We start from the raw sequence: 12,598 nt of genomic DNA on the forward strand, positions 1-12,598 counted from the left end.
GTGTAGCGCAGGCACAGCTTTCTAAGGGAAGAAATGGCAACTAGACACCTGGTACCGGGGGACTGCGACCGTCATAAAATTTCGGAAACCCTATGTATCCACCAGGCGAAAAGGCAGCATTTCCGTGGCCAACAGATTGGGGATGGTGGAGTTCAAGTTTTTAGCTTTGCTATGTGTAGGAGGAAAAATTCTTTTACGTAGCCAAATCTGCGGGACCGAGAGCTGGCTGCTGTGTTTAGAGAGGGCGGAGTACGGAGAACAGGACAAACTGCTGGACTGTGAGTGAGGTGCAGGCGGAGACGTTATGCTGAATTAAGAAAGACGTGTTGTGCTAGGTGACACAAAAGCAGCAGTCATGCCTACTTCCATAACAGCTGACCGGCCGTCACTTACCCAGTCTGTGATGGGAAAACGATTGTAGTTTCTGCAGCCGGAGACCTGTGTGAGAAGACTTGGAATGGTGACGGAGGTGGAAGAAGCAGCAGATGGGGTTAACGGGACAGCCGATGGTTGGCGAGACCCGCTAGTACACATTTTAGCACAGTGAGATTCCCACACTAAGGCATGTTGATCGGGCATGTGCCAGATCATGCATGTCATTGTCAAGTTATTGCAATTTTTGCCTCTACTGAGGTTTTTTTGAAATTTGACAGATAACATATGTTGCGTCAACCTTTGCAGTCTCAAAAAACGCCCAGGCTAAGCAAACCTTGCAGCCACTGTGAACTGCACACTCACGACCGATACTGGCCACAGCTAGAGTTGGGGTTGAGGATGCAGTGCTTGTCATTGTTGCATTACTTTGTGCCTGTGTGGGAAACCGCAACGTAACCTCCCCCTCTTCCTCCAACTCATCTGCTGAGCTACTCAGCTGCGTACCTCTAGGTTCGCACCAAGTGGGATCAACAACCTCATCATCATCCTCTGTTCTCACACTCCTCACCCTGAGAGTCACCCTCCTCCTCTTCCTGCCCTGACACCAGGATCACCTCAACCCTTGGTAGTTAACGTCTGGTGATGAGGGTCTGGATTCTGCTCGAACCCTACTTCGTCCAGCCCCAGATCCAACATGAAAAAATTTTGGGCAGAGGACAGGCCACTTGATACAGTGCTTGCAAGTCACTTGAGCACATGATCTTTCGGAGGCTCATCTACAAGGCGTACCGCTGTGTGACTGCGAAAGAAAGGGAGTTGAGTAGGCCGGTAGGAACAGTTGTTGTCAGTGGTCTTTAGATAGGACGAGACGGTGTTTGTTCAGTTGAGCTTACATTCACATTATCACCTAGCCTACGCACACATTGAACACCAAGCCTATTCCCCCTTCCACCACAACCTCCCTTTTTCCTACTCATGTTGTAAGTAGCCTTCACCTCTTGTACCCTGCTGTTTCAAAACCTTAGGCCCACAGCTGTCAGTCACCTGTCACTAAATGAACAATCACTATTTATTTTCTAAGATAGTGTGCCTGAACAACACGGTTATGCCTAGCAATTTTTAAGTGGCAATCTTGACTTCTGATTTGCCACTGAAACAGTTTTAGCGCAAACGATTTGGAGTAGCAAATGGGGCTTCCGGAGACTGCCACACAGTCTTTGCACAATCTACTTTGATGCTGGAAGATTAATTTCACACAGGACAGGATCCTATCGATTTTACTGACAAGTTAACTTTCAGCACCAGCACTAGTGCAGGAGCGACCTCTCTGCACTGTGACACTTAGCAAATGGTGCCAGCGAAACAAGAAGTCCGCTTTTTATATGGCCAGGGACATGTGACTTTGGCAGCCAATCACACAAGACCTTGTGTCATGACATTGTGGATGGTTTCTGTGCCCTGATTGGTTGCCGGAATCAGCACACAAAGTTATGTGGACAAAAAAAAGGGGTGCATCGCTCCTGCAATCTCTTCAGATGCTCCTTTAACCTCTACACACCGCCTCCCCTCATCAAACTCATCCCCTATGCCCCCCCCCACACACACACACACACACACTCATCGTACAGCAACACTATCCTAGCCAAAGTCATACAAAAACATTAGTGGAAACACGATGGTTTACCAACTTTAGCAGTCTTTGAGTAAAAAGATTCGTGAAAGCGAACACAAATCCGTATCTGCTATGTTCGTGCCAAATTTGAGAATGGCAAACGTTTTCTGAACAAGGTCATTCATCTCTAACCATAACCTCAAAGCAAGAAAAAAACTGAAATGTCTGCAGTTCCACAATGTCCTATAAGACCTGGCCAAAGTGTGACCTGGGGGTTACATCCGGCCCTCTGGCTGTCTCAGTCCGGTCTAAGACAGCCATGGGATGGAAACCAGAGGCCCATGGTCCGCACCGTGCCTGCCCGCTCTCTGTCTCCATCTGTGTTGACTTCTTTGGTGGAGGAGGGGCTCATTGCTATAGGAATACCAAATATGTAGATGCTAAATGTAGTTTAGGCACACCGTGGGGGCTCAGAAGGGATGGAGGAATTAGGATTTGAAAGAGCAAAATTCGCTGGATTCCTTTTAGGAGGCGAGGAGCCATAGCGCTTTTTCCAGAGCCATTGTGCTACCAGTTACGTGGAAGCGCCCTATATTTCCATTGACAGCAGATCAGAGTGGGGGCTTTTTTTGTGGATTGAATTGAAGCTTTTGTTGGGAAGATTTTACATAACATTTTGTATGTTTATCCTGTGCTGTAACCTGAGCACTTACATCTCCAAATTATGTGATTCAGATGAAACCCCCGAGGGATCCGTTCACTATAATAAGGCAGCATAGGCCAGACAGCGTCCACAGTGCCTCCATCTGCAACATTATATGGAATCTTCCGCCGGGGTTCTTTCTGAATCACGTATTTCAAAGATTTAAACGGAAACCCTGATGTAAGAGCTCAGCTTAGAGCGCAGGAAAAATGTGAGCTGAGCCTTACTGCGATCTTTGGGAGACTTTATTCTTCAGGTTGGTGCGATTACAGTGATACCACAGTTAAATCCTTTTTTTATGTTTTGGCATTTTTACACAAAGCTTTTATTAAAAAAATGTTTTTGCATTGATATATTCTGAGAGCTATAACTTATTTCTCGGCTGACGGAGCTGTACGCAGCACGGGGCTGTGGGCAGCACGGTGGCGCAGTGGTTAGCACAGCAGCCTTGCAGCGCTGGAGTCCTGGGTTCTAATCCCACCCAGGACAACATCTGCAAAGAGTTTGTATGTTCTCTCCGTGTTTGCGTGGGTTTCCTCCGGGTTCTCCGGTTTCCTCCCACATTCCAAAGACATACTGATAGGGATTCTAGATTGTGAGCCCCATTGGGGACAGTGATGATAATGTGTGCAAAACTGTAAAGCGCTGCGGAATATGTTAGCGCTATATAAAAATAAAGATTATTATTAATAAAGATTATTAGCTGTATGTCAGCTTGTTTTTTGCAAGACAAGACGATATTTTCAGAGATACCATTTATATTTACATTTGACTTTGTGATCACATTTTATCCCACTTCACGATCAGCCGGGGTCTTGCACCCTTACTGGTCCTCAGAATGACGTGCTCCTCCCTCTTCAGTTTCTCCCTATACAGAGATGGTTTTAACCAATTGCTGTACTGAGAACTGAAGCTCAGCTCCATCCATGCAGTTTTGCAGTTCCCTGCAAAGAGGTTGGCCAGGAGATCCTTTGCGCAAGAAAAATGCCAAAAGAAAGGGTCTCAGGGTAGGCAGAGGGCCACAACCTAAGATGTAGCTACCACCAGATGCGGAGAAAATCTTGTTCACTGGCTTTTAGAAAGACATTCAAGAATTACAAATTGTAACAGCTTAGTAAATGACGCAGCACTGCTGGTTTTGTTCAAAGTACGACAATTCACAACATGCAAGATTTTGAGGTTTCACAGTGAAGGATGCCATGAAAATTTGTGGCATCCCACTCATGTCAGAAATTCTGACACAACTTTTGCCCGGGCTTTGAAGACACTTCTAGGCATTTTTGTTTACATGATATATGTAATAAAATAAAAAACAAAATTGTTTTAAAAAGTCACCAGAAAGTTACACCTTAACTTACTCTGGAAGTGTAGGCGTCGGTAATGGAGTAGGGGTACAAGGTGGCAGTGGGCTTTGATCTCCCGCCGTCTGCTCAGAGAGGGAGTATTTTATATTCGTGTACTCGTGTCCTTTTCTCTTACTTTTCTAAACAAAAAAGGGGAATAAATAAATATACTGTCATAAAATCTAAAACAGATCAAAACATTTCAGTATGACACACATCTAAACATTGATATCATTCAGCATTAACAATTGAATATAGAACTGTTAAGCCAGTAAATTCACTCTGCAAATATTCATTGTTCTCCAGACATAACCATAACCAGAGCCTTTGTATTTGTAGGAATGGAGCCAGCATGTGATGTCTCTACATTAGATTACAGATGGAGTTGGTTTGTTCCCGGAGGTAAAGCCCTGGCTGACTGGAGACGAGTCTAGAGTACCTCTTGGAGAATGAGGTTACAGGCATTGTCCCATAAACAACAATTATCACCAAATCTGAGGATGCACAAATGAGGTGACATAAAGAACGGTGCATTGTATATTGCTTAGGTCCAGGTCAATGCCATTGCTATGCTGAAGATGCCATTCAGTTGGTCATGTGATTCCTCGAGGTGACAATGTCCAAACTGAGTGGGTGACAGTGCACAGAGACTAAACGAGACGTTTGATCTTGAAAAATGCAGTGGAAAGTCAAAATATTGTATTTTATTGGAGTAAAGGAAAGTCTTTATTTTCACTCTATTTACTCTTTCCTTGGGTTGTTCTCGACTCCCAATAGACATTGAGGCTATGTGCACATGCCATGATTTCTCGCGGATTTTTCGCCATTTTTTCGCTATAAAAATGCTTAAAATATGCATATATATGCATCCCATCATTTAGAATGCATTTCGCAATTTTTGTGCATATGTTGCATTTTTTTCCCACGAAAAAAACGCATCGAGGAAAAAAACACAGCATGTTCATTATTTTGCGGATTTCCCACTATATTATTGCATCCCAGAACCTCTGGAAAAATCAGCACCAAAAATGTGAAACCCCCCCGCGAGAAATACGCGAAAAATCCTCATGCGGATTTCTTGCAGAAAATGTCCGGTTTTGTTCAGGAAATTTCTGCAAGAAATCCTGACGTGTGCACATAGCCTTTTTAAATATTCTAAACGTGTGATCAATTTACCTTAATAAAGTTTTTTCACTTTTCTATATATCAGTATTGACTCGTTGTTCTCCGTGGTTTAATAGGTTATTGAGTCGCTTTTTCTTTTTTCACAACATGCAATGTAGCATGTGTAAGCAAATTTTTGCAAGGGAATGATTTGGCCCTATCTAATATAAATATGCGTTTGGGACTATTTTTGCAAAAAATGTAGGGTAGTCAGCCTCAAAAGGTGTCTAGCACTAAATACATCAGGGTGATGCCCTGAGTAAAGGTATCTTGGGATTCGTATGTCATTATTACATACACCTCTTGCAGATAATGGCTGTTCAGATATAAGGTGCAGCTACACCAGCCGTCGCGCAGCGTTAAACAACCGTTGATAAACAAATTTGACAGTCAGTGGTCATTTAATAGCCTGTTCAGGCAGACCGACCACGCTTCAGGTGTGCACAGAGCTATCAGTAATAGATCACTCCTTGCATATAGGCTGCAACTGGTCCTGTTTACACAAAATATCATTTCTCCAGATGAACAACCATTTTGCTCGTCCTTCGGGTGATTTGTGGCCTGCTTAGACTGCATGATTATTGGGAAACAAGCGTGCATAGTAGAGTAAAGCGTATCGCTTTGCGCATCCCCGGTTCACGGTCCAGGTCTGCGTTCTCTGGGCCATTGACAGGGGCTTCTCGGTCCCCAAGCATAGCGATTGAGTTGCAGGCCTGGCATCATCTGTGCGGCGTGCAGTTCTTAACCAGTTCTTATTTTTTCCACAGCAAAATCTGATTTCTTGATAGACAAGGAGCAGCAGCAAAAACGCAGGTTTAGGTGCATTTTTGGTGCGTTTTTCGTTGCGGTTTTGGTGTGTTTTTTGGGCTGTCTCTTTGTGCGTGCAAATAAAGTTGAGTTACTGTCCATGACTTTTTTGGCACCAAAAAATCATACCTGCGTTTTTGCAGCGTTTTTTCAACACCCATTCAAACCAATGGGTCAAAAACGCTGAAAGGAGTGACATGCTCTATGTCCAAAAAAAGAAGCAAAGTTCAAAATCCTGATGACAAAAAAAAAACAAAAGAATGTGTGTGCATGAGATTTCTGAAATTTCATAGGTTTTGCTGGCATTGTAAAACGCAGCTGAAAATTAGTATTAAAAATAGGAGCAAAAAAATAAAAAGCAGCAAAAACACCCAGTGTGCACATACCCTTGGTGCATAAACAATGGTAGGGGATCATGGGGTTAGAAAATCACAGATCAGACAGATGATCCCTTTAACAATTAAGAACAACGTTCCTCTGCTTTGCTGAAAGACTTGCATGTAAAGCCCTCAAACACATTAAACTGTCGCCAGTTGACCAACACCAACACATGTGTAAGGGAGTGCCGGCCAACTGATTGTTGGGGGAGATGTCAATTGGGCATTTCGGACTGCCAAAGGCTTTGCTGTCCCAGAGATAAGTTGCTGGCAGAGATATCTGTATACGGCTTTCTCAAAGAACAAAGAATTGCTTGGTCGAACAAGGGCTCCTGTATATGGAGGAGCCTGACAAAACAGCTGGTGGCCAATCATCTGAAACATCGTTTCGCCTGCAGCTGCCTTAAAGAGTAGAAGTCGTTTTTTCACTTCGTAAATCACTAACATGTTACAAGGTTGTTTTTATTTTTAAGTGTATCTAAGGCTTTCACACTTCCGTCGGCAGGCGGCCATCAGAATGCGTCGATGCGAGAGAGATGATGAGAGAGAGAGATTCCACTGACTGCAAAATCGTTCCAGGCATGCTCAGAATACAAAAACGGGATACATTGCTGGATTCCTGTGTTTGACGGTCAGCGACGGATCCTGTGCCAAAGGCTTCCATTATAGCCGACGACTGACAGCGCCGCAGGACCCATCGCTGAGCGATTTTCTGACGTGCAGAAAAAACGTTCCTCTGAACGTTTTCTCCGCCCGACGGACAGCAATTTTCCGACGGATCCAGTGCACGACAGATGAAACGGATGGCCATCCGTCACGATCCGTCGCTAATACAAGTCTATGGGAAAAAACAGGATCCTGTAGAAAAATTTGCAGGATCCTGTTTTTTCAAAAATCGACGGAGTTCGATGGGAGCTAAAAGACGTTAGTGTGAAAGAGGCCTTAAGGGAGAAATCTTTCTCCATCAGGACTGATCATTCTCAAAATTCTCAATTCAGAGGTAAACTCTATTTAATAAACAAATTTTGACTCTAAAAAATGAATGAAATTTTACTATATTGCTCATCAATTGTAATCATGATACTAATGATTTATGTACATGTTGAAAATAACTTCATTTTATGAAATACGGCTTTCTTGAACTTTGACACTGTTTGTCACATGTTGGAAGACTGCTTTGCGCCGTTATTTGAATTCTGAATGTATATAAGCGAGGCAATAGTACCATGCGTCATATCTTTCTGTGGAAACTTCCTGAAGAAGAAGCCATGAGCTTCGAAACGCGTTGAATAAACCACCCGAACATCTTAAAACTATATCTGGATCCATCATTTGTCGCAGCAGCGCGGATTTTATCCACATTCATCTATTATAACGATTATTTTCACATGTAGTATTGAATTATGAATTAAAAATTGAAACAATGGTCACTCTTTAACCCCTTCACGACAGGAGGTATTTCCATTTTTGCGGTTTAGTTTTCTTGCTCCTCTTCTTCCCAGAGCCAAAATTCCACATCTGTTTTTTTGTTTGTTTTTTTACCATGCTCACCAAACGCTAAAACTGACCAGCCATTATGATTCCCAGGTCACTACGACTTCATAGACTCCAAACATGTCTAGGTTCTTTTTTATTTAAGTGGTGAAAAAAAATCCAAAACATCCAAGGCAGGATCTGCCCTAGAGTGCAGCAGGCAGGATCTGCCCCAGAGTGCAGCAGGCAGGATCTGCCCCAGAGTGCCGCAGGCAGGATCTGCCCCAGAGTGCAGCAGGCAGGATCTGCCCCAGAGTGCAGCAGGCAGGATCTGCCCCAGAGTGCAGCAGGCAGGATCTGCCCCAGAGTGCAGCAGGCAGGATCTGCCCCAGAGTGCAGCAGGCAGGATCTGCCCCAGAGTGCAGCAGGCAGGATCTGCCCCAGAGTGCAGCAGGCAGGATCTGTCCCAGAGTGCAGCAGGCAGGATCTGTCCCAGAGTGCAGTAGGCAGGATCTGTCCCAGAGTGCAACAGGCAGGATCTGCCCCAGAGTGCAGCAGGCAGGATCTGCCCTAGAGTGCAGCAGGAACTAGTACACAAACTTACGCAACTTAGACAGCACAACAGGAAGGTTGTGCAGGCACCTCCCCAGTGAGGAGGAAGCAATACATACATAATGCCCCACAGCCATTGGCTGGGGAGGAATAGCAAGTGCGCGTGCAGCCCCTTTAAAAGGGCGGGAGTGCACGCGCACGTGCCCTAAGGACATGGCTGGGAGTCCGGCTGTAAGCTCTGTTGGACGCATGCTGAGCTTGGGGAAAGAAGGAACAGACCATAAAGCGGGCGAGTGAAGTGACACGCTGGAGACCCTGTCTGTCAGAGCAGGGATCCGGCGTGGTGCTAACACTCCATCATTTTCATTTTCAGAGTGTGAAGCAGCTGTTTAGAAGTGTTGGAGGAGGATGGGTTTTTAAAAAGCTGAGAAATCTGCATCACCTAGCCTTTCCCAATGATAATAGTGAACAAGCCATAACTCTAACAAGCTAATTATGGTCTGAAACCATGGTCAAAGTTATATGAGCACACAAATCTCCAAGGGTGTCCAAATCCCTTGGTCCATTTTCCTTTTTGTAATTTTCAAAATATAAAAGATGAAAATAAGTATTTTTTACCTAACATAAAAAGAAAATGTGTCATCTTTAGGTTTTTTCAAGATCATTTCATCTTCAACTTGCTTAATTGTTCACAATAACAGTAATTTTAGCCAGAGGTGCCCAAACTTTTACATGCCACTTTAACTGTTGGCTGAATGCTTGTTCCACTGACAACTTTCCACCCTTACTGATTACCTCTTGCACACACCCGCTTGGTTCACCAAAAGAGAGGAAAGACTCTTATTGTAGAGTTTTCTTTGAAAGGATCATATCTCCAAATCTCCATCCTTGTCGATTATTTTTTTATTATTATTATTTATTTATATAGCACCATTGATTCCATGGTGCTGTACATGGGTTACATACAAATTACAGATATCACTTACAGTAAGCATACTAACAATTACAGACTCATACAGTGGGGCGAGGACCCTGCCCTTGCGGGCTTACATTCTACAGGATATTGGGGAAGGAGACAATAGGTTGAGGGTTGCAGCAGCGCCGGTGTTGGTGAGGTGGTAGCTCCGATAGTGGTGAGGAGGCAGCGGGGTCAGTGCAGCCTGTAAGCTTTCCTGAAGAGGTGGGTTTTCAGGTTCCGTCTGAAGGATCCTAATGTGGATGATAGTCGGACTTGTTGGGGTAAAGAATTCCAGAGGATGGGGGATATTCGGGAGAAGTCTTGGAAGCGGTTGGGTGAGGAGCGAATAAGTGTGGAGGAGAGAAGGTCTTGAGAGGACTGGAGATTACGTGAGGGAAGATATCAGGAGATTAGTTCAGAGATATATGGAGGAGACAGGTTATGGATGGCTTTGCAGCTCAGTATTAGTAATTTGAACTGGATACACTGAGGGAATGGGAGCCAGTGAAGAGATTTGCAGAGGGGGGAAGCGGAGGAGTAGCGAGGAGAGATTAATTAGTTGGGCAACAGAGTTAAGGATGGACTGGAGAGGTGCAAGGGTGTTAGCAGGGAGGCCACTGAAAAGGATGTTGCAGTAGTCGAGGTGGGAGATGATGAGGGCATGCACAAGCATTTTAGTAGATTGAAGGTTGAGGAAAGGACGGATTCTGGAGATATTTTTGAGCTGGAGGCGACAGGAGGTGGAAAGAGCTTGGATGTGCGGTTTGAAGGACAGTGTAGAGTCAAGGGTTACTCCAAGGCAGTGAACTTCAGGTACAGGGGAAAGCGTGATGTCGTTGATGGCAATAGATAGGTCAAGGTAAGGAAGATCTACAAGATGGAGGAAAGATGACGAGTTCAGATTTGTCCACATTGAGTTTGAGGAAGCGAGAGGAGAAGAAGTAGAATATGGCTGATAGACACTCTGGGATTCTGGACAGCAGAGAAGTGACGTCTGGGCCAGAGAGGTAGATCTGAGTGTCATCAGCATAAAGGTGGTACTAGAATCCATGGGACTTTATGAGTTGTCCCAGGCCAAGTGTATACATTGAGAAGAGGGTCCTAGAACAGAGCCTTGGGGGACTCCAACAGAGAGAGGGTGGGATGAGGAGGTAGTGTGGGAGCGGAAGACGCTGAATGTGCGGTTGGAAAGGTATGAGGAGATCCAGGATAGGAAGAGGTCTTTGATGCCAAAGGAGGAGAGGATCTGTAGTAGGAGGCAATGGTCAACTGTGTCGAAAGCAGAGGACAGGTGTAGGAGGAGTACAGAGTATTGTCCGATAGCTTTGGGTGTAAGTAGGTCGTTAGTATTTTTGGTCAGGGCTGTCTCAGCTGAGTGATGGGAGCGGAAACCAGATTGTATATTGTCATAGAGCAATTTAAAAGAGAGGTGGGATTGTCACAAGTATAGTGAAATACATTTGCATTAGATATATACACTGAAAACACACCTACAATGACGTATCTTACCTGCTCTTCTTCAATTCTGCGTTGTAAAGTTTCTATATAATGCTGTACAGCCATGTATATAAACCTGTATTGTGCTTCTGTCTGAACCATTCCTGATCTCTGGGATCTTACCATCTGAATAGTTTTGGGTACATCAATATCACAATCAACACCTAAAAAGATCAATAAATTAAAAATAATGTAAAATAAGGGGTAGTAGTCCCATCAAATATAACAAAATGGCAAATATGAACAGATCTCAACAGCCGAATATTAACTAAAAAAGAAGCCTACATAGTTTTAACATGCAGTATTTTGAGCAAAGATAAAAAATATTAGGTCAGCAATCTCTGGCCGCTGGACAGAAGACCTGAGAACCATCATCCATCTCCTCTCATCTGCAGCGCTTCTTTTCATTAGTGGGCCTGGTAGAATATCACGCGGGTCACGCCCCAGTGATGACATCACGCCAGCCTTTCCTAATGAAAAGAAGGGCCATGAATGCCAGAAAGTAGGAGCCAGCTGTCAGGGCTTTTATCCAGTGGCCAGAGAATACGGACGTGGCCACTGGATTGGGTCATGCAAAATGATTCACACCAATGTTAGTTTAAATATATCTTAAGAAAAAAACGCCGTTATTACTTTTCTCCTTCTCCTGCACTGATTACTTCACACAAAAAAGTAATTCAAATCTATCTTCAGCTCTGTTTTAACTGAGGGATCAGATTACAGCTGTTGCGTACAGAAGTTGATAGAGAGAACTGGTGGAAGACAGACAATGAAATACAGAGATAAACTGCTGCAGTGTTATAAGTGTACAGCAGACCAGGACAAAATGCATCCCCTCGGGCTGGACTGGAATAGCCTGAGAGACCAAGACAACTGAAGGGCTGAAAACGCTGGCCCATGGGCCGCCGTGGGTCCTGAATCCGGATTTCACCGATATCTGCATCCTGAGGATGTAGATATTGGTGAATACAATGGTGGAGAAGGGAGCTGTTGGCTCCTTCTTCCATCATTCAGCGTGTGCAACTGAGACGTCTGTTGTGCACAACGTCAGCGCACACAGCAGAAACAAAACAGAACAAAGCAACAGGGGAATGGAAGCAAGGAGAGTATGATCTTTTTGTTTTTTGGGGGGGTTATAGTGTGTGATTGTGTTTGGGGTGTGCTATATGTGGACTCACACTGTATACTGGGGGCAGTGTGTGGGCTCATTTTGTATATGGAGGGACTCACTTTATGTAGGGAGGCTATGTGGAGGCTTATACGGTATATAGGGGCTCATACTGTAAATAGGGGGCTATGTGGGAGCTCATACTGTACATTGAGGGCTGTTTGAGGCTCATATTTTATAAAGAGGAATGTGTGTGGGATCATATGGCAAACAGTGCCTTGATAAAGTATTCAGCTCCCTGGAACTTTTCAACCTTTTCCCACATATCATGCTTCAAACATAAAGATACCAAATGTAAATTTTTGGTTTAGAATCAACAAGTGGAACACAATTGTGAAGTTGAACGAAATTTATTGGTTATTCGAAATTTTTGTGGAAATTCAAAAATTGAAAAATGGGGCGTGAAATATTATTCGGCCCCTTTAACTTAATACTTTGTTGCGCCACCTTTTGCTGCGATTACAGCTGCAAGTCTCTTGAGGTATGTCTCTACCAGTTTTGTACATCGAGAGACTGAAATTCTTGCCCATTCTTCCTTGACAAACAGCTCGAGCTCAGTGAGGTTTGAC

General features: G+C 44.2%; 1 protein-coding gene across 1 annotated transcript in view; it reads right to left on the reverse strand.

Moving 5' to 3' along the window:
• The window catches only part of PTPN11 (protein tyrosine phosphatase non-receptor type 11), a 114,772-nt gene that overhangs the window by 14,035 nt on the left and 88,139 nt on the right, over positions 1–12,598 (reverse strand). Inside the window, exons 13-14 of the mRNA XM_069754784.1 lie at positions 10,874–11,025; positions 4,049–4,173 (exon numbers count right to left, since the gene is read on the reverse strand). Coding sequence (XP_069610885.1) covers positions 4,049–4,173; positions 10,874–11,025 — 277 coding nt within the window. The remainder of the gene's footprint in view (positions 1–4,048; positions 4,174–10,873; positions 11,026–12,598) is intronic.

Source organism: Ranitomeya imitator, chromosome 1 (genome assembly GCF_032444005.1).
Source record: "Ranitomeya imitator isolate aRanImi1 chromosome 1, aRanImi1.pri, whole genome shotgun sequence".
Taxonomy (NCBI): domain Eukaryota; kingdom Metazoa; phylum Chordata; class Amphibia; order Anura; family Dendrobatidae; genus Ranitomeya; species Ranitomeya imitator.